Below are 27,299 nucleotides of genomic sequence, written 5' to 3'. Positions count from 1 at the left end.
ATTAATACCATATAATACCTTGCAATACTCAAATTTGCTATTTTTGTAACTCTTCCTACTCTCATTAAATGCCAGTCAAGTCTTACCTTGCCCATTGTTACTGCAGTTTGAACTCTGGCTGCCACAGCATCAACCCTAGCACTCATTCTCAAGAAATTGATTGCCTGGTTTTTCTGACGGATTGCATTTTCAGCATGAATTCTTGCAACTTCTGTATTGCCTTTCTGAATGGCCTGTTTTAAGCAGAAGTAAAATAGTGTTGAAGAAAAATAGCAAACCAAGACACTGGTGAAGGCAAAGAGCAAAAGTACAGCTATTTTTCAAAATTAAATGCTACTAAATTAAATATAATCTATAAGAGGTTGTAATTAGCCTTTTGGCAGCTAATTATTATAGTAGCTAAATAATAATTTACAATCCTATTCTCTTTTAATCTCATGATTAGAAAATACACATGTATCAATAGTTTAAGAAATTAGAAAATGCTGGACATGGCACATGCTTTTAATCCTAGCATTTGGGATGCAGAGGAAAGCTAATTCTGAGTTTGAGACTAGCCTTGTCTACATAGCAAGTTCCAGGCAAGCCAGTGCTACACAGTGAAACTTTGCCTAAAAAATACAATAGAAAGAAACTAAAAGGTAAAATTGTTCCTATGATGCTCTTTTCATTGTTATTATTTTAGTACAAATGATCTTAATATATAAATACATTTATTACTGTATAAATACATTTATTACTGTATAGTTTATAACCAAAGCAAACACATAGAATATAGTTTCAAATCTTGTTTTCTTTCATGCTAAAAATATCACTTTAAGTTAAAAGCATACTTATCTACATCATTGTTTCCTAAGGGTTGCATCATACAAAGGTCACTGTAGTAATAGAATTATTAGTCATACATAAAATGATTCTAGATGTTACATAGACATTAGGTAGTTTCTATATGATTTTACTGAATAGGCATATGAAAGTGCTGTGTAACAGGAATCCAGCCTTTTCCTGGTATAACAATCAGATCAGGTACAGTTAAAGAAAATAAAATTAATTTAAAGAAAAAAAGCATTAAATAAATAGTTCAGAAAACACAACAAAGTGAAATATTATAGAAACTACAGAAATTCAAGAGTGAGATCCTAATTTTTCAATAAAATAAACAGCAATTTAAAAACTCTCCTAGTATATATAACTTTACACACTTTCCAAATGTTTCTATAAGACAAATACCTGGATATTGATTACTGGATGTAGATGTATATTTAAATTTAATTATAATCCCTATGATGCTTATAATAAGTTTCACCTTCCAGAATAGTGCTATTGCTTTATTCACAGGTAATCAACATAGGCATATTATTATTGTAGTCCATTATGATCTAAGAAGTAAAATGTAGTACCTCTCCATGAGATGGAACCTATACCTCACATTGCTTGGGTAACCAAGAACCTGAGAATAGATAGGCCGATGACCTAGGGGAAAACCAAATACTACTAGAGGAATGTAGCAGTAAAATGTCTGCCAATAATATTCTGCTATAATCATTAATCAGTGCCTTGCCTAGCCACCATCAGAGAAGCTTCTTCCTACTGTGGATGGGAACAAATACAAAGACCCACAGCCAGATATTATTCAGAGTGACAGATTTTGGAATACTTGGTGTCTCCATCAAATCTGTCTAGTGCTTAGAGAGTCCCACAGAAGAGGAGGCAGAAAGCATGTAAGAGCCATACAAAATGCTGGACACCAAAGAAACAAGGCCTTCTAAACAAAATAGGACTGACTTACATATGAACTAACAGAGACTGTGGCAGCAAATACAAGGTATGCATGGGTCTGTACCAGATGGGGTCCTAGAGCAGACAGAAGTAGACAGCCCCCCACCAGGTCCCAACAGAACTTAGTGCCAATTGATATCCACTTGCAAATGAAAAATTAGTATTCTCCAAGGGAATCTCATTGGGGAAAGAAAAACACTCTTAAGGGAAGGTGGGCTGTTAGGAATCTGGTTCTTGAATTTTCAGACCCCGATAGGGACATTTACCATAGTGAGAGAGACATGAGTGAACATGTAAAATATAAAATGGTTCCTACCTTAGCTATAGAAAAAGAAACCAGTCATGTGGATATAAAGCACAGAAGGTGGAAAACCAGCAGTGAGAAGACTCTGTATAAACAGGTTACTACTAACATACCAGGAACATCAAGACAACTAAAGACTACAAAAGGAGAAATCAGAAATTAAAAGTTCAGTAATAAATCGGATATGGCTTTGGAGCCATTTTAAAACCCTGACTTTTTACTTAGAGGGAAGAGATAAAGATATAGTTCTGAGCGGAGCACTGACATGCTATGATTTCTCTTAAAACACTTCCTCTGGCTGCTGGGTTAAGATTACTTTTATGGGGTCGAGGGGTGGAGCTCTGTAGTTCAGTGGTAGAGTCCTTATCTAACAGGAGTAATGTTTATTGGGCTTGATTCCTAGCACTGGGGAAAAAAACACCTCTAAAACAAAAGCATTATGGGAACAGGGTCAAAACAAAGAGGCTAATTGGAAGCTTGTTTGTAATTAAGTGAGGTTAAGATAACCTGGGTGGGGATATGGCCTGGGTGGGGATGGGCACACTGGACTTGGTAAGAAGTGATCCAATTTTAAACACCTTTGAAAGATTTTGCAAGGCTCAGATGTAGTGTATGAAACAAGAGGTTAAACATAATGCCAGTCTAAGACTATTTGCTTTGTCTGAAAGGCACACCAGGAATTACAGGTACACCAGGAATGCTGTACTGAAGGATGTCCAATAAGGAACCCTGTTTCAAGTTTGACCATCCAAGTAGAAAGAATAAAGCAGTTGAAAACATCCCCATTGTCTTGGTGTGTGGGTGCACCCCTCGCGGTCCTGATTTGGACCTTGCAAGAAAATGGGGATGTTCTATCGGGAACTCACCAAGGCCAGCTGGCCTGGGTCTGAAAAAAACCGGGATAAAACCGGTCTCGCTGAACATAGCGGACAAGGAGGACTACTGAGAACTCAAGAACAATGGCAATGGGTTTTTGATCCTACTGCACGTAATTGGCTTTGTGGGAGCCTAGGCAGTTTGGATGCTCACCTTACTAGACCTGGATGGAGGTGGGTGGTCCTTGGACTTCCCACAGGGCAGGGAACCCTGATTGCTCTTTGGGCTGATGAGGGAGGGGGACTTGATTGGGGGAGGGGGAAAGAAATGGGAGGCGGTGGTGGGGAAGAGACAGAAATCTTTAATTAATTAATAAAGAAATAAATGAATTAAAAAATAAAATAAAATATGCTTCTAAAGAAAGTCAATGTAAAAAATGATAAATATGATGTGACCATAAGTCATGGTGACCCCTACATTATCTCCTGTATAAATGTGTACTTTGGGCTAAAAATTTGTCACTAAAAAAAATAATAAATAAAATAAAATGTCAGAAGAGGGCTGGAGAGATGGCTCAGTGGTTAAGAGCATTGCCTGCTCTTCCAAAGTTCCTGAGTTCAATTCCCGGCAACCACATGGTGGCTCACAACCATCTGTAAAGAGGTCTGGTGCCCTCTTCTGGCTGCAGACATACACACAGGCAGAATATTGTATACATAATAAATAAATAATTAAAAAAATTGGTGGTGGAGTGGTTCCACTTTAAAAAAAAATAAAATAAAATGTCAGAAGAGCTGGGTAGTGGAGGCATGTATTTTTAATCCCAGCACTTAGGAGGCAGAAGCAGGCAGATATCTGTGAGTTCAAGGCTAGCTTAGTCAATAGAACAAGTTCCAGGACAGTCAAAGTTATACAGAGATCCCATGTCTCAAATTAACAAACAAACAAAAACAAAAACAAAACAAAAAACTTTGCCAGGCAGAGGCAGGTGGACCTCTGAATTCAAGGCCAGCTTGATCTACAGTGAGTTCTAGGACAACCAGGGTTATTACACAGAGACCCTGACTTGGAAAATTAAAAAAAAGAAAACAACCCAAGGCAAAATTATCTGGGTTTCAAAATATTCAAAACTATCTGCTGAATATGACCAGCAGGAAGAAAATAATAATTTTAGTAAGAACAATTTTAGTGGAGTAGAAATGAAGTCCTGGTTACATCAAGTTGAGCTATGAGTAAGAAAGAATATGAAGATATGTGTCCTCTTGACTAAAGTTCTCCCCTCTGCTCCAGACTTGTGGATTTGCTTATGAACGTATTGTTTCTACTTGACCCACTTCTCAATTCTCCCTAGTTAAATACTTGATTTGAACTTTTTGTATACACAAAACATTACCTAGTTCTGATCCATTATTCTTTTATTTCAGTAAAGAACTCATGCTCTTGTACAACCAGAAGCCAGAGTCACTGTTCCTTAATATTTCAGCTCACTTGTCCACAACTGGTCTACATGCAAAATATATCCTCAACTCAACTAGGTCTTACCACTTCTGTCACTCTTACCCTAAAATCAGACCACATCATTTTTTGTCTGCCTTCTCAGCTGCTGCCACTCTTGCCCTACCTCTCAGCTAGTTTATTTGTATCTACCATTGTACTCTTTGGCCATTTCTCCCTGGGTATCTAATCATAACGGTCATTTTAAACAGTATAATATGATTGTCTCCTTTGGTTTAAAGTTTCCAAGTGCCCTTACAGAACATCTAATGTAAGTGCTTAAAGCCCACCTAGAGTTCTTGAAGGCCCTATCTGATGGATTCTGCCTACATCCAGCTTCATCTCCTTACTGTGGTGCAGAAAACAGTGAGTTTCTCAGCACAAAAAGCTCACCCTTACCTTCAGGTTTAACTATGTCCTTTTACTAGACATAGTTTTCTCCCGTGTATTTGCAGGGCTGGTTCCTCTAAGTCATTCACTTTAAATGGCATTTATTTTCAAGGGATTGTCCTTAACTACTGATCTGAAAGTACTTTAGTCCACCCTTTTACTCCATTAGATCACCATTTTATTTTCATTAAGGCACTTATTATGCTTGGTATATGTTTCACTTACTCTTTTGTTTCCTTATACATGTAGGGAATATCTCTTGCTAAATATTTTAGCATTTGTACCGGATCCACAATATCCACTCAGCAGTTAGTACTTGGAAGAGATTTTTAAAAATGGCTTATGTATTCCTACTGTTATTAAATTGTGAGCTTGCCTGCCCATGCCATTAGTTAGTTATCTGCAGTCTTTTTCTATTTACAAAACACTATTCTGTCATGTGGATATATTAAAATTTGTTCCATTATTCTGCTATCTTAAGATATTTAATTAATGTCTCTTTGAGTATTTTGTTTGTTTGAAGTACTGGGTATTGAACCTAGGGTCTTACACATATTAGGCAAATACTCAACAACTGAGATGTATCTCAGTCCCTCAATTCCGCACTGTATCTGTTTCCATCACTACTTCCCTAGAAAAGGCAGCTCATTGTTTGTTGTTTAGCAATCACCATCCATATTTTGAGCAAGATGAGAAAATGTTAGCTCAAAATTTCCCCTTCATCTGTCTGTATTATTTTGTTTCTGAAAGCTTTTTGAAATTTATTTTAAAATTTTCATACATGTATACTATATTAGAACCGTCTACCTTCATCCAGCTACTCCTGTGCCCTCCTCATTTCCTCTCAGACAACTTAAAACATTTAAATGCTGCAACTGTGAACAGAAAATATATTATAGCTAAGACAGATATCGTTTTATCTTCTATATAACACCTTATATCGTTTTAGCTTCTAATAGTTAAGTATGTGTCTTTAGGTTGGGTTAAATATGGGTAGAGACCAGGAAACCAGAAAGGTGTCTATAAAGGAGATAACAAGAGGCTTAGAGAGATGTGGGTAAGAAGAGAGTCCATCATGGAATGGGAGACGACAGAGGAACAGGGGGAAGAGACACAATCAAAACTAAAACATGAAAATGCCATAAGGAAACATTCCATTTTAAGCTAATAATAAATAAATTAATAAATAACCAAACAAAAACACTTTCATTCAAGGAAGTTTTAAAACCTATTCATTGCTGCAACCTCAGTGGAATTCTAAAACACAGCTTGCTACAATACTGAGGGGACCAAGAGCTTACTGCAACAACCAAGTGAGAGGACCACGAGTGTGAACCAGAAGAGAAGATCAAGAGAGCAGGCTTAGAGAGACCTCAATGACTCCCTGAGACACAGACATTGACTGTATCGAACAGACCAAGAACAGTTCCCAAAGACTCAGACAGCTACTGCAAGGACTGGGCCAAGACTCAAAGATACTGCCGGTCTCATGTAAAGGAAGAGATGGGTAGGCGCCAATGCAAGAATTCATCCAACAACCTAAAAAGCAACGTGGTAACACCAGAACCCAGTGGTCACACAACAGGAAGACTTGATCATTATAACCCAGAAGAAACATAAGAAAATGACTTTTAAACGTAATTTTATGAAGATGATGGAGACATTTAAAGAGGAAGTGAAACCTCCTTTAAAGAAATGGAGAAAAAGACAAATAAAAAATTGGAAGAAATTAATAAATCCCTCAAAAAAAACAAGCAAAAAAGAATCAAACAGATGAAGCAAATAGTTCAAGACTTGAAGACTGAAATAAAGGCAATAAAGAATACACAAACCAAGGGAATTCTGGATATGAAAAATCTGGGTAAATGAATAGGAACTACAGAGACAAGTATAACCAACAGAATACAAGAGATAAAAGAAAGAATTTTAGGTGAAGATACTATAGAGGAAATAGATTCATTGGTCATAGAAAGCATTAAATCCAAGAAATTCTTACAAAAACATTCAGGAAATCTGGGACACCACGAAAAGACCAAACCTAAGAATAATAGAAATAGAAGAAGGAGAAGAACTCCAGCTCAAAGGCACAAAAAATATATTCAACAAAATCATAAAAGAAAACTTTCCTAACCTAAAAAAAGGATACACCTATGATGGTAGAAAAAGCTTACAGAACACCAACTAGACTGGATCAAAAAAAAAATCCTCTTGCCATATAATAATCAAAACACAAAACATATAGAATAAAGAAAGAATATTAAGAGTTACAAAGAAAAAAAGGTCAAGTAACATATAAAGATAGACCTATCAGAAGTATACCTGACTTATCAATAGAAACCATGAAAGCCAGAAGGTCCTGGATAGATGTGATGCAGACACTAAGAGACCACAGATGCAAGCCCAGACTACCATACCCAGCAAAGCTTTCTATCACCATTGATGGCAAAAACAATATATTCCATAACAAAACCAGATTTAAACAATACAAATTCACAAACCCAGCCTACAGAAAATACTAGAAGGAAAACCCCAACCCAAGGAAGCTAACTACACTTACAAAAACTCAGAAAACAGATAATCTCCCACCAAAAAAAAACCCAAAGAAGGGAAACACACAAACACTACTACTGAAAAATAACAGGAATTAACAAAATATGCTCATTAATATCTCTTACTATCAATGGACTCAATTCACCTATAAAAAGACACAGGCTAAGAGAATGGATACAAAAACAGGATTCAACCTTCTATTGTATATATGAAACACACCTCAACCTCAAAGACAGACACATTACCTCAAAGTAAAGGGTTGGGAAAAGGGTTTCCAATCATATGGACCCAAGAAGCAAGTGGGTGTAGCTATCCTAATATCTAACAAAATAGACTTCAAACTATATTCAATCAGAATCAGAAGAAATGGAGAAGGACACTTTATACTCATAACAGAAACAATCCATTAAGATGAGGTCTCAATCCTGAATATCTATGTCCCTAATACAAGAGCATGCACACATGTAAAAGAAGCATTACTAAAGTTTAAATCGTACTTCAAACCCCCACACACTAATAGGAAGAGAATTCAATACTCCACTCTTGCCAATGGACAGGTCAACCAGACAGAAACTTAACAGAGAAATAAGAGAACTAACAGATGTAATGAATCAAATAGACGTAACAGACATCTAACATTCCACTCAAACAGAAAAGAATATACCTCTTCAGCACCTCATGGAACCTTCTCTAAAACTGACCACATACTCGGTAAAGAAGTAAACCTCCACAGGAACAAAAAAATTGGAGTAATCCGTAAATCTTATCAGATCACCATGGTTTAAAGTTAGAATTTAACAACAGTACTACTCTCAGAAATCCTACAAGTGCATGGAAAGTGAAGAGTGAACTAATGAACCACCATTGGGTCAAAGAAGAAATAAAGAAAGAAATGAAAGACTTCCTAGAATTCAACAAAAATGAATGCATAATGTACCCAAACCTATGGGACACTATGAAAGAAGGGTTAAGAGGAAAGATCATAGTACTAAGTGCCCACATAAAGAAAACGGAGAAAGCTCACATTAGTGACTGACTTAACAGCACACGTAAAAGCTCTAGAACAAAAAGAAGCAGACACACCCAGGAGAGTAGACAACAGAAAATAATCAAATTGAGGGCTGAACTCAAAAATAGATCCAAAGAAAACAATACAAAGAATCAATGAGACAAGGAGCTGGTTCTTTGAAAAAAATCAAAAAGATAGACAAACCCTTATCCAAACTAATCAAAAGGCAAAGCCAGAAAATCAAAATTAACAAAATCAGAAATGAAAAGGAGGACATAACAGACACTGAGGAAATTCAGAGAATCACTGGGTCATAATACAAAAACCTGTAATCCACAAAAGAATCATTAGGTCATAATACAAAAACCTGTACGCCACAAAACTGGAAAACGTAAAAGAAATGGGCAATTTTCCAGATATATACCGTATACCAAAATTAAAACCAGGTGAACAATTTAAATAGACCTATAACCTACAAGGAAATAGAAGACTCCCAAACAAAAACAAAAAAATAAAACAAACAAAAACAAAACAAACAAACAAAAAAAGCCTAGGGCCAGCCAAATGGATTCAGTGCAGAATCTACCATAACTTCTAAGAAGAGCTAATACCTAGACTCCTCAAAGTGTTCCACATAATATAAACAGAAGGAACATTACCAAATTCTTTTTTATGAAGTTGTAGTTATCATGATACCAAAAACCACATAAATACTCAACCAAGAAAGAGAATTACAGACCAATATCCCTCTTGAACATGGATGCAAAAATATTCAATAAAATACTGGCAAACTGAATCCAAGAACACATCAAAAAAATCATCCACCATGATCAAGTTAGCTTTATCCCAGAGATGCAGGGATGGTTCAACATGCGAAAATCTATCAATGTAATCAATCATATAAATAAACTGAAAGAAACAAACCATATGATCATCACATTAGACACTGAAAAAGATTTGACAAAATCCCAAACCACTTCATGATAAAGGAGAGATCAGAGATACAAAGAACATATCTAAACATAATAAAAGCAATATACTGGAAGCCAACAGCCAACATCAAATTAAGTGGAGAGAAACTAAAAGCAATTCCACTAAAATCAGGAACAGGACAAGGCTGTCCACTCTCTCCATATCTCTTCAACATAGTTCTTGAAAGCAATAAGACAACAAAAGGAGATCAAGGAAACTCAAATTGGAAAGGAAGAAGTAGAACTTTTGTTATTTGCAGATGATATGACAGTATATACAAGTGACCCCAAAAACTCCACCGGGGAACTCCTACAGCTGAATAATACCTTCAGTAATGTGGCTGGATACAACATCAACTCAAAAAAAATTCAGTAGCCCTCCTATATTCAAATGATAATGAAGCTAGTAAAGAAATCAGAGAAACATCACCTTTCACAATAGCCATAAATAACATAAAATATCTTTGGGCAACACTAATTAAAGAAGTGAATGACCTATTGGACAAGAACTTTAAGTCGTTGAAGAAAGAAACTGAAGAAGATACCAGACAATGGAAAGATCTCCCATACTCTTGGATAGGTAGCATCAACATAATAAAAATGGCAATTCTACCAAATGCAATCTATAGATTCAATGCAATCCCCATGAAAATCCCAATACAGTTCTTCACAGACTTTGAAAGAACAATAATCAACTTCATATGGAAAAACAAAAAACCCAGGATAGCCAAAAACAATCCTCTAATAAAGGAACTTATGGAGGCCTCACCATCCCCAACATCAAGTTCTATTAAAGAGCTACAGAAATGAAAACAGCTTGGTACGGGCATAAACAACAAAGGCTGACGAAAGGAATCGAATTGAAGACCCGAATATTAATCCATACACCTATGAACACCTGATTTTTTATAAAGAAACTAAAATTATACAATGAAAAAAGAAAGCATCTTCAACAAATGGTAGCTGGCATAACTGGATGTCAACATGTAGAAGAATGAAAACAGATCCATATCTATCCCCATGTCCAAAACTCAAGTCCAAATGGATTAAAGAACTCAATATAAGTCTGACCACACTGAACCTGATAGAAGAGAAAGTGGGAAGTAGCCTTCAAAGCATGGGGGGGCATAGGAGAACACTTCCTAAATATAACCCCAGTAGCACAGACACTGAGGGCAACAATAAATAAATGAGACATCCTGAAACTGAGAAGCTTCTGTAAAACAAAGGACACAGTCAATAAGACAAAGAGGCAGCCTATTGAATGGGAAAAGATCTTTACCAACCCCACATCAGACAGAGGACTGATCTCCAAAATATATAAAGAACTCAAGAAATTAGACATCAAAATTTAAATAACTCAATTTTAAAAAAACGGGGTACAGAACTAAACAGAGAATATTCAATAGAAGAATCTCAAATGGCTGAAAGACACTTAAGGAAATGTTCAATATCCTTTGCTACCAGGGAAATGCAAATAAAAATAACTGAGAAACATTCTTACAGCAGTCAGAATGGCTAAGATAAAAAACAGCAATGCTGGAGAGGTTGTGGAGTAAGGGGAATAATCATCCATTGCTGGTGGGAATGCAAACTAGTACAACCACTTTGGAAATCAGTATGGCAGCTTCTCAGAAAATTGGGAATCAACCTACCTCAGGACCCACAGATCTTGGGCATATAACCAAAAGATGCTCAATCATACTATAAAGACATTTGTTCAACTATGTTCATAGCAGCATTATTTATAATAGCCAGAACCTGGAAACAAACTAGATGCCCCTCAACCAAAGAATGGATAAAGAAAATGTGGTGCATATAGACAGTAGATTTCTGTGGTTAAAGAAAAATGACATCTTGAATTTTGCATGCAAATGGATGAAACCAGAAAACACCACCCTGAGTGAGGTAACCTAGACCCAAAAACATGAGTATGATATGTACTCACTCATAAGTGGATACTAGCCATAAACAAAGGATATTGATCCTAGAGAAGCTAAATAACAAGGTGAACCCTAAGAAAAACATATATACATCCACCTGGAAAGTCGAAATAGACTAGATCACGTGACAAAATTGTGAATATAGGGGTCGGGGGAGAAGGGAGGGTGGAATGGGAAGAGGAAGGGAGAAAGGGAGGGGGGAAACTTGAGGGAATGGGATAGTTGAGGTGGTGGAAGGACAGAGATGAGAGCAAGGAAAGAGCTATCTTGACTGAGGGAGTCATTATGGGGTTAGCAAGAAACCTGGCTCTAGAGAAATTCCCAAGAATCCACAAGGATGATCCCAGTTAAGACTCTAAGCAATAGACAAGAGGGTGCCTGAACTGGCCTTGCCCTGTAGTCAGATATCTTAAATATCACCATAGAACCTCATCTAGCAACTGATGTAAACAGAGGCAAAGACCTACATTGGAGCACTGAACTGAGCTCCCAAAGTTCAGTTGAAGAGAGGGAGGAATGAGAATATGAGCAAAGAGGTCAAGACCATGATGGGTACACCCACTGAAACAGTCTACCTGAGCTAATGAGAGTTCACCAACACCAGCCGGACTGGGAAGGAACAAGCATAGGACCAAACTAGTCCTTCTGAATGTGGTTGACAGTTGCATGGCTGGGGCAGACTGAGGGGCCACTGGGAGTGGCACCAGGATTTATCTCTACTGCTTGTACTAGCATTTTGTGAAACTATTCTCTTTGGATGTATAAGTAGCTCAACCTAGATATAGTAGGGAGGGCCTTAGACCTTCCCAAAACAATGTGCCTTACCCTCTCTGAAGAATGGAAGGAGGTGGGGTGGGGAGTTAAAGAGAATAGAAGGAGGGGCGGGAGTAGGAACTTGGATTGGTATGTAAATGAAAAAAGATAGCTTTTCTTTTAAAAAAATAAATAATTAAAAAAAGGAAAACCTACTCATCACTGTTTTGTTAAAAATGACCTAAAGAGCTGCATAGGACCAAAACCTGGCCATAAAACTAAAAGAGCAACTGAGAACAACAGATGGTACTATTTATTCATTTCTGCATAAAGCTAATGAAAACTAAAAGGCAAACTCACAGTATTCCATCTGGTTAGCTATTTCCTATCTCAAACATCTATTATGAATTTTAGAAAATGAAAGATAAGTGATTGAGTACAATGTTAAAATCAAGTGTAATGGGATGTAGTTATTTCTTCCTCAAATGGCCCAAGAGGTAAGCAGTTTTCACACCTAACCCTCATGTCAACCAGGCAAGACACAAGTTTCATGCCCATTTTAATAAAAGCATTAACAAAGACTCAGGGTAATTGGTTTTCCATTCCTTTCTCAGTTAGTTTACCAAATTTGCTCCCTTTTAAACAATCCTTTCTCTGACCTCTGGTTTTGTAAAAAAAAAAAAAAAAAAAAAAATTCTCTTCACCTTACTAGCTGATTTTAGTTTTTGTGAGGGAATATACGGTAGGGCATGAGTCCCTAAACTTAGACTGCTTTATTCAAAAACTTGGGGGACTTCCCAGTTCTGCAGTAATATGACCTTGCCAGCAAATACTCAACTCTTAACTGCAGTGCAAAATATATGCAGGAATTAATGTTGCATGTTCTTGTTATGCCTGTCATATGCCTGGCCCTTTATGATACTGGTCACATATGAGGCCAGTTTTCATACATATGAGGCCAGTTTTCATAGTCTAAAGAAAGCAGGCCATGAATCTCTTTCTCTCTCCTGGGGACAAAGAGTTAAGAAGTTCCTCTGTGGTCGTGCTGAGTTGCTTTACACCAAATTTAACCTCCCCCCAGGACCTGGCTCCTCCAATATTCTTACCATGTAAGCTATCCCACAATAATGCTAAATCAAATGTTATTATTGTAGAACTTAGACATCCCCATTTGTTTGGGCAATTCTCTGAAAACTCTTTTCTGAACATTCCCTCACGTATCATCCTGTCCATGATGAAGGTAGGGAGCACCCTACCTTCTCTTCTGCTTTCAACCATACTTTTAAAGGAAATTTCTCTATTGGTTTTAAAGGAAAGCTTTGTTTTTAATGCAATGTACTGTTCCTTTTTCATGTTATCCTCCCTTGACGTCTGATCGATCACAGCTCCAAGGTCCTCACTCTAAAGCTAATTCCTGAATGGCAATTATGTGTCAGCGTCTTTGATAAATCAACAACTACAGTGTTCTTTTTCCTTTCTCTAATTTATAAAACTTCTTTTATAAAAGAGTGCAAAATGAATCAAAAGTGTAGACTACACAGTATGCTTGCTGACTTCTGCTATAACACATTCATGTCAATATTTGACTGAAAGACTCTACCTTAATGAATAAAGTGGAAGAGAGCTCTAGGATGATTCCTGACGTCGATTTTACACTTCCACATACATGCATACCTGCACATACATGTATCTAAGTGCGCATGTACACACACACACAAGCAAATATATACGCCTACATATATGCACACCACATACACAAAAAATGGAAAGAGTTTGCATTTTAATATACACAAAATGTTTTTGGAATATAGGTTTGTATAAACAATCTATGTTTAAATGTCCATGGAAAATTATTTTGACACATTTTAATTGTAAAAATATTAACAATGAGTTGGAACATAAGGAAGGATGAGGAACAGAAAACTAAGGATGGAGTAAAGGACAAGAAAATCCATGAAAATAAAAGGTAAACTGAACAATGGTATAAGGTAGAATATTTTATACAATTAATATGATTGTGCTTGCATGGGACTTAATACCTTAAGTAAATCGTGGTTTATTCTTATCGAAATCCTCAGCATATAAAAATACTTGATCAAAAATCTATGGGGGTTTTCTTATTAGAGTTGAAAATGAATTTTAGGAAAGGTTGAACCTATAATAAAATCTGACACAAAATACCATTGTTTGCACAGAGTTCAGAGACAGTAATTGGCATATATTCGTTACATATAATGTCGGTCTCAAGGTATTTTCAAAATAGTATATCATGTATTTTGATCATATTCATGTCCTGCATTTTCCTTTATCCTTACTCTTTACTTTAAATTCAAAGTCCACACAAGTATTTCCATCTCTTTCTCCATTTTATTCCATTATAATTCTCTCAAGGAAGGTCAAAATATTCAAAAGGAGCTTAGGATATAGATACTCTCCTCCCCCACCCCCACCACCGCAAAATTACAAGCTATAGTCACTGCTCTTGACCTTGATGGTAAGACCTTATTGCTGAAGATACCACACACTTGAGTCACTTGAAGAAGTATTATTCCTACTGGTTAGCTTTCATTGTAGAAAGGTACTATTCATGCTATGGAGGGAATTAAGTAATTAATAGTCTTAGCCAGCTGTGAGCCTTTCAAGCTGTCAGTGAGTGGCCTGGCAAGAGATGCCTGCCAGTGCAATAGAACGATATGGGAGTAAGCAATCAGTTTGTGATTAGATTGAAGATTGTTCCACTAGGTGGAACTCATGCCTGTCACCTGGCACCTTTAATGGGACCAGGAGCCTATAGCTGGGTAATCCAAAAGTCCCAAATGGAGAAACTACTACTATTACTCTGCTGAATGGATACAGTATTAAACTTATTCTAATGATACTTTTCTTTATAATCAGTGATCAGTGCAACTGTCAACTTTCTTCAGGGAAGCTTTCTTTCTCAGAAGATAGCTCTCTCAAACTGTCAGTCCCAAATCATAACACAGAGAATTGTTAGTTATGAATGCTCAGTCTTAACGTATGCTTGTTCCACTAGTTCTTGTACCTTAAATTAGCCTGTTTTTCTTCATCTATGTTTTGCCTTGAGGCTTTTTACCTTTCATTCATTCTGCATGTTCTCCTCCATGACTGGCTGGCTGGTAGCTGCCTGGCTGACTGGCTCCAGGCGTCTTCCTGGCTTTCTCCATCATTCTCTCTGGAGCCTAGATTCCTCCTCTACTTATTCTCTCTGCCTGCCAACCCCACCTATCCCTCTACTTCCCAGCTATTGGCCATTCAGCTTTTTATTGGATCAATTAGGTGCCTTTGGCTAGCAAGGTAAAACAGCAACACATCTTTGCCTAGTTAAACAAATGCAGCATAAGCAACTGTAACACACTTTTATACAGTTAAAGTAATATTCTACAATAGTGATTAATACAAGGACACAACTAATCAGTATGAAGATAATGAGAGACCATGGTGTGCTCAACCCTAATATATATATATATATATATATATATATATACATATATATATATATATATATATCACACCCACAATCCAAGGTTCCAGGATCATTGTGAAAGAGTGGGCAAAAAGACTAAGAGCCAGAGGTAGCAAGTGAGTACAGTGAAACACAACTATCTTGATATGACAGGGCCACATGAACTCACAGATGCTACTGACTGCATGTGCAACACCTGCATAAGATCAAGGAAGAAAATCTCCTACCTCTAGATGAGCAGCTATACACCACTGATGGCTTCTGGTAAAGAAGAGGCAGATTTCTTCAGGGATGTGACCCACTATGTACCAGTAGACAGCCCTATACTTAATGCACATATGGGCATCACCAAGTAGACTTTGTGGGTTTAAAGAGAATGCAGATGAAATTCTGAAGGAATAGTGGAGGGGATATGGGAAGAACTGAGGGGGAAGGAATGGGAGTGGATTTAACCAAACACATTATATGTATGTATGGAATTCTCAAACAATAAAAAGAATATCATGTAAATACATATGCACACAACCTAACTAACACAGCATGCTTAAAAATATTATCCTTCAAAAGTTTTAATTCTAAATCTAGTACTTGCCTTAGTAACTTGGATTTAGGGATAATATCCAGAAATTCTAAAAATGGCTTATAGTCCAAGCAATAAATGGCATAATAAAATGAGCAAACAGGTTTCAAAAGATAAATTAAAAACATGCAGATCATTAAGAAAAAATGTTCAACATACTTAGTCACTAGAGAAATAAAAATTAAAACAAAACTGAGATTTCCACCCTAGCCACTCAGAATTGCTATCATTAACCAAACATCGTTAATAATAGGATGTGGAGAAAATGGAACCCTCATATACTACTGCTGGTAGGAATATAAACGGAGTCACTCTATCCCTGGTGATATACTCAAATGACTCTAAATCAACATATAACACAGTAATGTGCATACTCATATTTACCTCAGCAGTATACACAATCAACAAGTTACTGAATCAGTTTAGGTATCCACTAAGGGATGACAAAAACTATTTTCTACACACACAAAGTGGAGTTTATTTAGCCTCAGAGGAGAATGAAATTGTGCATCCAGGCAGTGGGACAGTGGTGTACACCTTTAATCTCAGCACTGAGAAGGCAGATGCAGGCAGGTATCTGTGAGTTGGAGGCTAGCCTGGTCTACAGAGTGAGTTCCAGGACAGCTAAGGCTACACAGAGAAACCCTGTCTCACAAAACAACAACAAAATGTATGGGATTGAAAAGCATAATAGTAAGTGAAATAAGTCAGACTTAGTGTAAGCCTATTTTCCTATTTGCTGAGTCTGCTTTGCATCCTTTTACTACATCCCTAGGGAAACTACCTGCAGTGCCCCGTGACTCCTGCTAGTAAATATGAAAACACTATATACATTAATTATGTGCAATGTTTAGATAAACATCTTAGAAAGTATAGACACTAAAATCAGCCAAAAGAAGAAATATTATTTTATATACCAGCTTCTCAAGAAGAATGAAATTAGCTAAGGACAGCTTTTACTAACACAAGAATTACAAAATTTTGTGATCTATATTTGCATGACAAAAACATTTAAGAAGTCATTATTTACCATGTAGGATGACATATACAATTAACTACCCCTTCCATATCTATTTGTACTTCTCTTGTGAATTAAAAAGTAAAAATATTAGTGGTTCTGTTTCCACCTGAGCAAGGTGGTCATGGCCCAGCTGCCGGATTGAGAGAGCCCAGAGACCAGCCACTCTGGTGCTGGCCCAGGCTCGCTTCGCCAGGGGCAAGTTTTCCTAGGAGCAGGCACTGTACTCGGCTTTCACTGGCCAGTGCAGGAGTTGCAGGAGCAAATGCAGCCCCGAGGATTTGGTCATCACATATAACAACAGGGGACAAACCAAGTACCTCGGCATTGATTTTTATGAAGCCATGGACACATCTGCTGTAGAAACCCTGCCCAACTCTGAAGTTCCTTATTACAACAGGGGCTTGATATGCTTTAGGCTGGGATATTTTGACAAAGCTTTGGAAGATTTCAAGAAAGCACTAGACCTCAATCCTGAATTTCAAGATGCTATTTTGAGCTTAAGACAGACTAGACTATTTTAGACAAAGAAGAAATGCTGAGAAAAGTTACTGAAACTTTTTTTTTTTTTTTGATTTTTGAGACAGGGTTTCTCTGTAGCTTCGGAGCCTATCCTGGAACTAGTTCTGTTGGATCAGGCTGGCCTCGAACTCACAAAGATCCGCCTGCCTCTGCCTTGCAAGTGCTGGGATTAAAGGCATGCGCCACCACCGCCGGGCATTACCAAAATTTTTAATTTATTAAAACTTTAACTCATGATCCTTAAACCTCCACAAAGATATACATGGAACTATTTTGATTATATGTAAGAGACTGCATTTTAGAAGTTAAAGCAAAATAATTGTTTAATCAGAGTTATTCATTTCAAGAGAGACCATGTTGGTTAGATCTCTTAATAGAGTAAATAAGTAATATCAATGTACATTGTTATGGTAAAATATTTAAATCAAAAAAGCAAAAAATATTAAAAGCAGTCTACCTTTTTTATCTTGGCCTTTTCAGCTTTTTCTTCTTTATCACATTTCTTGGCATTCCTATTAAGTTCTTTTGCAGCAAACTTCAAGCTAAATAAGTGTTCTGAAAATATAGGTTAAGGCCAGCTAGTCAAAAAGTCATTTTTCTAGCATAAAGACCCACAAACAGATAGTATTATAATTTAACTAACCATAAAACTTCAGAAAGAGAACAAACTATTTCTTTTAAACTTCCTTTCATCCAAAATCAAGAAAATAAAATATTAATTACAAAGGAAAATAACTATTCCAAAGAAACTGGGTAGACTGCATTTTAGGCATTTAGTGTCATCAGTAAGAAAGCATGTCCATATTATTATCTTTCTGAAAGAGAGGAAGGCATCATCGTCATGGCACTGTTGCTATAAACAACCTCATTTGCTGTAACCTTTCAAGAGTCAAATTCATGAATAGCAAGGAACAACTCAATAAGTGTCACAAACTGGAGACTACAGAGACAAGGTGGTTGACTAAATGAAACTCTACTGGAAAGCTCTGAGAAACTTTGCCAATATGAAGGCAAAGCAAGAATGTGGAGGCAGAACTAAAGCAGAGAGCATGGGGTAAAGCTTGCTCCGCTTGCCTTGCTTTCTTATTATCACCTACAGCAATGTGCCCAGGGACAGCAGAGCAAACATTAAATCATTAATCAAGAAATGCCTCAGGGAGCTGCCTACAGGTGTTCTCTCTTCCCAGATGACTAGCTTGTGTCAAGTTGAACAATAAAACCAACCACTACAAGTAAAACAGAAAACTGAAGAAAGCTGAGAAGATGAGCTACCTGGAATAAGATCTGAATTATAGGGAGAAGACAGAAGTAGACTAAGATGGTTTTATAGTACCTGGAGTACTTGGATTAGAGGACTGAATCTGTGGGTAAAAGCACTGCTGGCTCTTCTAGAAGACCCGAGTTTAATTCCTAGCACTCATAAAGGAGCTCCAACTGCCTATAACTCCAGTTTCATGCGATTCAGTGTTCTTCTTTGGCTTCCAAAGTCAACAAGCACGTATGTAGGATAGAGATACACATGCAGGTAAAACATTCCTACACATATAACAATAAATTAAGAATAAAAATTTTAAAAATCTGGAATCCTATAGGAAAAGATAATAACAGTGTGTGAATGATGATACTTAAAATGAGAATGTGTGACTATTCTGTAACTAATGAGCATAATAAGATAGTTACAAACAGGCCAAATAAACGTAACTCATATCTAGATGCATCATAGTAAACCTACAAACATCAAAGACTAAAATAACTTTGAAAGAACCACAAAGTTCAGACAATTTATAAATGATATAGCCAAATAGAGTAGAATTTCCAAATAAAACTCCTAAGTAATGACCAAAGGATTTATGGTTGTACACTATTCAAAGTAGTGATAGTCTATCAAACTGCCATAAATACCAGTGGCAAACACTGAATTATTGCTTCTAAAGAGAATCTAGGGTTTGGTTCTTATGTGTTACATTTTCACCAATGGATGTATTTTATGTGTATTTCTGTTTTAACAACTATTTAATACATATTGTTGATTCAGTAATAGCAAATTCTTAGCTAAAAATTATTAAGTAATTCTTTATCTATAATTCATGACTGAAAACTTACATAAAATAATAATTTTATCTATAAGGCACACCACAGCTTTTTCATACTAAAAACACTAAATAGCACATCAGGACCTATAGTTGGGGACTATTTTAAATAGTGGAATTATAAACATAAGGCACAGAAATACAGAAAATATGGTATTAAACAATGAGCAAAAGATACTCATTTACAAGGCATTCATTCCATTTCCTAAGTGGGAAATAGGAACATTGGATGAGTCCAAAGTTTACTAATCTAGGCAAGTTAAAAACATCATTTGTGCTAGTTTTCTGTAAGTTTTGTCACGTAAGCAAATTTGCAAATACAGAATATTTCAATAATAAACTTAGCTTCTCAAGAAACTAAACTAGATCTAACAAAAGGCTTAATGAGCACAGAATGTTATCCAGGAAATGCTGTTTACATTAGAGAATCAAGATGTCCAATTTTTAAATATTTATTTATCATGTATACAACATTTCTTCCATGTATGCTTGTATGCCAGAAGAGGGCACCAGATCTCATTATAGATGGCTGTGAGCCACCATGTGGTTGCTGGGAATTGAACTCAGGACCTCTGGAAGAGCAGTCAGTGCTCTTAACCTCTGAGCCAAAAAAAAAAAAAATGTCCAATTTTAAGATTAAAAAATGCCGAACACAAGCAGAGGAAAATACCTAAGACAAAGGAAAGGAGGAGTTGAGTATGTTAAAACATTCGTGCCATTCACAAGTAAATTGTCATTCATTAAATTTAACATTAACTATGCATGTTAAAATTTCAAGGGTACCACTAAAAAAGTATGTAACTTCCAAAGTAATAAAGGAACAAAATCACGTGAACCATTTACAGACTCAACAGAAAGCAACAAAAGAGTAACAAATCTAGAGATAAAAGGCCAAACAGAAATTATACATTAAGTAGAAACTTCCTTCAAATGTGGGCTGGCCAAATAGCCCAGTGGGAAAAGTGCTTGCTTAACAGGCCTGATGACCTGAGTTTTATCCCCAGAAACTATATAAAAAAGGAGTTCCATTCCCAGAACATACTTTAAAAAGCTTCACGGGGTGGTATGCATGCATCTGTAATCTCAAAACTCTTACTGAGAAATAGGAAGAGAAGACTAGAGAACTGCCCAGAAGGTCTTGGGCAGCTAGGCAAGAATACACAGTGCAGCAGAAACATTAAGAAAGACTATGTCTGTATAAGGGAGAAGAAGAGAACTGAGTCCCAAAGGCTGACCTGTACATGTGTACTGTAGTGCAAACACAAATGAGTGAAGATAAATAAAATGCAACAAAAAGAAACATTCAAAAATTATGAACCAAATGATATACAGGGCTTTACAATGCAAGGACCTTGAATGATAAGATGGCAAAACACAGAAAAAATAATCAAACAATATTCTAAAATAAGAAGCCATGAGTTTATTAGTATCAAAACAATACAAAAAGTCAGTAAAGTATCTGGAATCAAGAAAGAGGGCTCATCATAAAAATCACAAGCTGACCTAATAATCAAAGGTATAGGAAATATACCTATAGCATAGCTGCAAACTATATGTGTGCTCACAAACTGACAAACAGAAAAACCTTGGACAATATTAACAAAACTCAACTAACAAGACAAAGTGGGGACATAGAAGTTATGAAAGATGCCGATTAAAAACTAGGTTTAAGAGGCTAAAGAGATGGCTCATTGTTTAACTGAACTGTCTGCTCTTCCAGAAGAACTGGGTTAAATTCCCAGCATCCACGTGGAAGGTCAAAATGATTTTTATAAATGTTGGTAACTATTGTTATCAACAGTTCTAGGGGATCTGATGTCACATTCTGGCTTCTGCAGGTGCTGCACATATTTAGTTCATGGACATAATACAGGCAAAATATACATATACATAAAATAAAATGAAAAATATCAATCATAGCTTGTTAAATATAACAAGCCAGATTAAGATGAATATTACATATTTTATGTTCTGTGGACTTTCTCTTTTTCTACACACAGACATGTCTACACATGTATACATATAGTACACAAAAGTCAGAAGGGAACTAAAAAGGAGAACGAAAAAGTAATGGGAAACAGGTAAACCTTACGTATTTTCATTCATGTGACAGAGACCCACATTGGAGCACTGGACTGAGCTCCCAAGGTCCAGATGAAGAGCAGAAGGAGGGAGAAGATGAGCAAGGAAGTCAGGACCGCTAGGGGTGTGTCCACCCACTGAGATGGTGTGACTGATCTAATGGGAGCTCATCAAGGCCAGCTGGACTGGGACTGAATGAGCATGTGATTCAGACTAGACTCTCTGAATGTGACTGACAATGAGGGCTGACTGAGAAGCCAATGATACGGGCACTAGGTTTTGATCCTACTGCATGTACTGGCTTTGTGGGAGCCTAGCCTGTTTGGATGCTCACCTTCCTAGACCTGGATGGAGGGGGAAGGACCTTGGACTTCCCACAGGGCAGGGCACCCTAACTTCTCTTAGGACTGGCGAGAGAGGGGGGAAGAGGAGTGGGGGAGGGGGAGGGAAATGGGAGAAGGTGGAAATTTTTAATAAATAAATAACAGTCTTTTCTCATCCTCCTACACCCTCTACCTTGCTCCTCTTCACCCCCAATACACTCCTCAGAAAGAGTTAGGCTTCTCATGGGAAGTCACCATATATAGTATATTACTTTGAGGCAGAACCAAGGTTCCCCCCCCCACTATATCTAGGCTGAGTAATATAACTCTTGGGCATATACCCAAAGTATGCTCAATCATACCTCAAGGATATTTGCTCAACTATGTTCATAGCAGCATAATAGCCAGAACCTGGAAATAACCTAGATGCCCCTCGACTGAAGAATGGATAAAGAAAATGTGGTCCATTTACACAATAGAGTACTACTCAGCAGTAAAAATTGACATCTTGAAATTTGCAGGCAAATGGATGAATCCAGAAAAAAAAACCATATTGAGGGTGGAACCCAGACCCAGAAAGATGAGCACTGTAAGGACTCACTCATAAGTAAATAAGAGATGTAATTTGGTTTTAACTGTATAAAATTAACACATGAAAACAGAAGGACTATTCAGGGGAAGAAAGGAAGGCAACAGGAGGAGGAAGGAGAANATAGAATGAAATGTATTATTTTGTAGACCAACCAAATAAAAAACTTGAAAGAAAAAATGACATGGAGAAAATCTAATAACCTTACCCCAATAGTTTGAGAACACATGCATCAAGCATATTAGATATAGAAAACTTATTCATTGGGCCATAAACAAAAACTGAAATAAATACCAAAAAGTCTTTCATCTGAACATAACTTAGTAGTTAATATATTTGATTTCTTTACGCATTTCCGTATGAACCTAAAGCTAAAATAAAAAAATTAAGAACTTTTGTTTGAAATCTTAAAAATTTATCTATATATAACTAAAAAGAAAAAATGTTTTCTGTAGTATTGAATAACAACAAATGACTGAATTGTGGCTTATGGAATATAGTTAATTGGGACTCTCTGAAACAGAGGAAGAATGAAAATTAATGATGTAAACATTTACCATGTAAAATCAGGAATAAGATATAGTAGGCTCCTGAGATTCTTGTAAAATCTGACATTTTTGCTGTGTAGTAACTAATCAAGCAAAAAGAGGAGGCATAAATAGAATAAGGAAAGGAATATAACTATAGATAAAGATACTTTAAAATAATACATTAGGGCATTTAGCCAAAACACTTTGAAGCTGTTTGTAAAATACTTCAAAATGGATAATACTAGATCAGTGAAAGAAATGAACTAAAAAAGTCTCAATAATTCAGAATTTCTGATGCAACACTTTAAAATATTTTCACATTTAAATAAGAAACATAAAAACAGAGGTGATGGTATGTATTATTCGTAGAGTTTTCAAATTTTTAAGAAAATGGCAATTCTTACCATGCACAAACTTCTCAAAGAACTAGCAAAAGGAAAGAACACTTTTGAACCTTGAAACCAGACTTTAATTAAAGGCCGGAGTCAGCAAAGATTCAAAAATATTAAACACAATATTGGCAATCATTATAGATGGGCAATATATTATAGATGCTTCATAATTGTGATGAGTTTACCTTAAGACTCCAAAGACAGTTTAACATTTTAGAAACCTAAAACTATCCATGCATTTTATTCATTCAGTTAAGGAAAATATAAGTAAAAATCTCAGTACACAAAGAAGGACCACAAAGACCAAACATTCAACTAATAATCAAATATACACAGAGACAGGCTATTCATGGTGAAGCTTTAAAAATGAATGTGTATCTAACCAAAAATCTATTACAATCATCAGATTAATCATGACTAGTTAGAATTTTTCTTAAAATAAGAAAGTGATCTTACTGTAATTTTTCTTAATTTATAACAGTATTCTGGAGTATTTCCATGCATACAAGATAAAGGAATGAAAAGTACTGGTTATAAAAGAAATAATTAAACCATTATTTTCAGATAATATATATGTATCCAAAGAACATTTAAAGTGCATATATTCTCAGGCACAACAACAGTAATTCTATATAGATAGATAGATAGATAGATAGATAGATAGATAGATAGACAGACAGATAGATAGATATCCCAATTTTTGCCAGTCTACACAGAATATATGCTCAAAAGATGATCATAGTATTTTTTGTAATGAAAGGGAAGCTAATTTCAAGGCTCATCACTAAAAAAGTAAATAAGTAAATTGTGATAAAATAATACACTGGAAAACTACATAAGAATGAAAATGCTTTTTAAATATACTGATGAATCATAACCAATATTTTAAAAATATCAATGATACTACATATATACCATTTAAAAACATGAAATATATCAATATACCTTAAAAGTATACATGTATGATGTAATATATAAAGAAATGACTTGAAATCATTAATGTTAACTTTTAGATAGTAGCATCTGCAGTAAAAGAAAAGAGGAATTTAACTGATAGCTTTATAGTATCTTAGGTCAAATAGAAGGCTCTCAGGAACGTTTTACTCTTTTTCTTAACTTACTTAAGAGGGAAGGATTAACATTACACATTTTAAAAAATCAATTTAGAATAAAAAGTTAGTGTTTGTTTGGCATAGAGTATGCATTCAGTAAGTTATATTATCATTTACTAAATTTCAATTTTAATAAAGAAATTTATTTAGAAAGTATATCAAAAAGTTCAAGTTTGTCTTTAGAGCATTATATAAAACTAGTATGCGCTATTACACTGTTTTTCTCCATTACAGCTTTTCAAAAATCATTAGGATTCCAAGAATTCATTTTATATAAAGAAGACTTAGTTTAAAATAGCATTCATCTCCTTACTATAGAAAATCTGTGACAGTTCACTATAAGCTGATAGTAAGATCTCTAAATACAGTAGTTCAGAAGCTATTTTATTACAAATGCCACCAACTAGATTATACGATTCCTGATGAACAGAAGTAGAGGTTGAAAAAAAATACAGGTCAGAGGTAAAAAAGAGTTTCCAGAAGAGTGCTGGGCTCTCGTGAGAGATGGCTCAGTTATGGTTAGCATTTGCCAGTCCTGCAGAGGACCAGAGTTTCCCAGTACCCATGCCAGGTAAGTCAAAATCATCTCTAGCTACAGCTCTGCCAGGATCAGATACTCCTTCAGTCTCTGCATTCATGTGCTCAGACCCATACACATAAACACACATACACATAAACACACATACACATAAACACACATTAGAATAATTAGAAATGAATCTTTATTTAGTTGTTCCACTAATAGCTGTCCTAGGATAAAAATAGTGGTACCAATATCACGGAACATTTATTTGATAAGTGGCATTATCCTTTTATCTTTCTGGCATTGTAAGCACCTTAAATACTCCTGTGTATGTTTTAGGGAGGTAAATTTGGAATCAAAGAATCAGGTGAGGTCATCTGAACTAAAAGGAACTTTAGAGATAATTTTACTAATTTGAAAACATAAACTTACAGATGGATAAGCATGGAGTAACTAATGAATACAGAAACAGAGAGGAACTCAAAAGCAGCTTATCTCTTAGGTCATACATTGTATTTTAACAATTACAGGGAATTGTTCAAATTGTCCTTTAAATGGTATGGAAAGGAAGACCCAAAATAACGTTTAATACTTCTTGTAAATGACAGCATTCTGTTGATCCCACAAGCCATAAATTACGTACATATTAGCAAGGAACCAATTTAATGATACTGTAAACACTGGAACTAATTCCAGTAAAGAGACTATGCCTCCCATTGACCCTTCAGAAAGGTTGACTTAACTGATTAGAGTTTCCTTGACTGTGGAGAGCTTGGAATTTTGCAGGTCTGGGCCCTGCTTTACAATTTCTCTTGGGCTATCTTTAGCCCCCTTAACAGCCATTCCTTGGCCACCTGGCTGACCTAATATCCTGTGACTAACAGATAAAACGTTCTGAAATATATTAACAGATCAGCAGCTTCCACCAAGCAAAAGGCTGACTGTTCTCAGATATATCTGAGGCTGGGATTTTCCCTCTTTGATGTCTCCACTGATATGTTAGGAAAGAGTCTCGAATTACAACTTTATTCTATTACTATCAAAATGCATTAAATTTTCACCACATTGGAACATGGAGTTTGGAAAATCCTAAATCTATGTCCTTAGGCTGTGATTACTCATATTTCACTCATATTTAACTAGGCCGCCCCTTTCAAGTGAGAATGGTTATTTATGTTGACAGTACCTTGATAAAAAATGCATCATAGTGTATTTTATCAAGTCTCACAAGTCTGGTACCAGTATGTAACTCGTTCTGTTTTAGGATTTAAAGTGATTCATAAGATATGCAATGACTAACAGCTATTTTTAAGGAGCTAGCTATTTTTGTGTACACACAGCCCTGGGTGATAGCTATCCAGAATTCCCTTTTTGAACTCAGAGTAAGTCCAGTACTTATCATGAACTTCATTGGTTCATATCCTCCTTCAAGTTAGAATGCATAGAAATAATCATGGCTACAGACAGTATCCCTAGCAAAAAAAAAAAGGCACATAGTAATATTCAAAACTGTGTACACAATTTTAAACCATTTAGTTTAACTCCACACATCATCATTCATCTGATTCAGTAGGAGTAACTTTGCATTAGTATTTATGTTCATATATATGTGACCTCTGGCCCTCAGATCCAAAGCTACTAAAAGTTGGAAGTAGTATGTGTATGTTTACGCACATGTATCCACTATATAGGTATATGGTTTAGTCAACTAGCTCCGATCCCTTCCAAATTTCTAGGAAAAGAATTAACAATTTTAAGCTATTCAAATAACTCACACATCAGTGTTTGGTCAAAAATACAATTTGGTAGGCACTACCATTTCCTTTTACCTTAAGAATACCTTCCTAGGGTTGAAAGGTCAGTTAATACACTTTCCGAATGAGTCAAGTGGGTGACAGAGGATGGATGCCATGCCTTAACTCGGTTCTTTCCTCTTTGGACATGGGGAAAAAAAAACTTATCTTCTGACTCATAATTCTGAGCCCTTCACTTTACGGTATTATATTAAAAGTACACTACATTCATTACTTTTTCTAAAGTGCAGT

The 27,299-nt window shown here is 36.0% G+C and overlaps 1 protein-coding gene and 1 pseudogene across 4 annotated transcripts in view; one reads left to right on the top strand and one right to left on the bottom strand.

Annotated features, from left to right (window-relative positions):
- LOC126492514 (charged multivesicular body protein 1b-2) overlaps positions 1–27,299 on the bottom strand; it is a 65,599-nt gene that overhangs the window by 37,087 nt on the left and 1,213 nt on the right. For 2 of the 4 annotated variants that reach the window (XM_050128968.1, XM_050128971.1), the window contains exons 2-3: positions 18,071–18,168; positions 87–233 (exon numbers count right to left, since the gene is read on the bottom strand). In XM_050128968.1, coding sequence (XP_049984925.1) covers positions 87–233; positions 18,071–18,168 — 245 coding nt within the window. Of the gene's footprint in view, positions 1–86; positions 234–18,070; positions 18,169–23,804; positions 23,847–27,299 lie in introns of those variants that run through there. The other 2 variants (XM_050128969.1, XM_050128970.1) reach the window with 2 other exon arrangements.
- On the top strand, positions 13,896–17,646 carry LOC126492523 (tetratricopeptide repeat protein 32-like; annotated as a pseudogene).

This window comes from Alexandromys fortis, unplaced genomic scaffold (assembly GCF_014885135.2).
Source record: "Alexandromys fortis isolate MF-2015 unplaced genomic scaffold, M_Fortis_MF-2015_v1.1 scaffold_251, whole genome shotgun sequence".
Lineage (NCBI taxonomy): Eukaryota > Metazoa > Chordata > Mammalia > Rodentia > Cricetidae > Alexandromys > Alexandromys fortis.
Note: the sequence above shows the minus strand (reverse complement) of the source record. Positions and strands in the feature narration are given on the sequence as shown.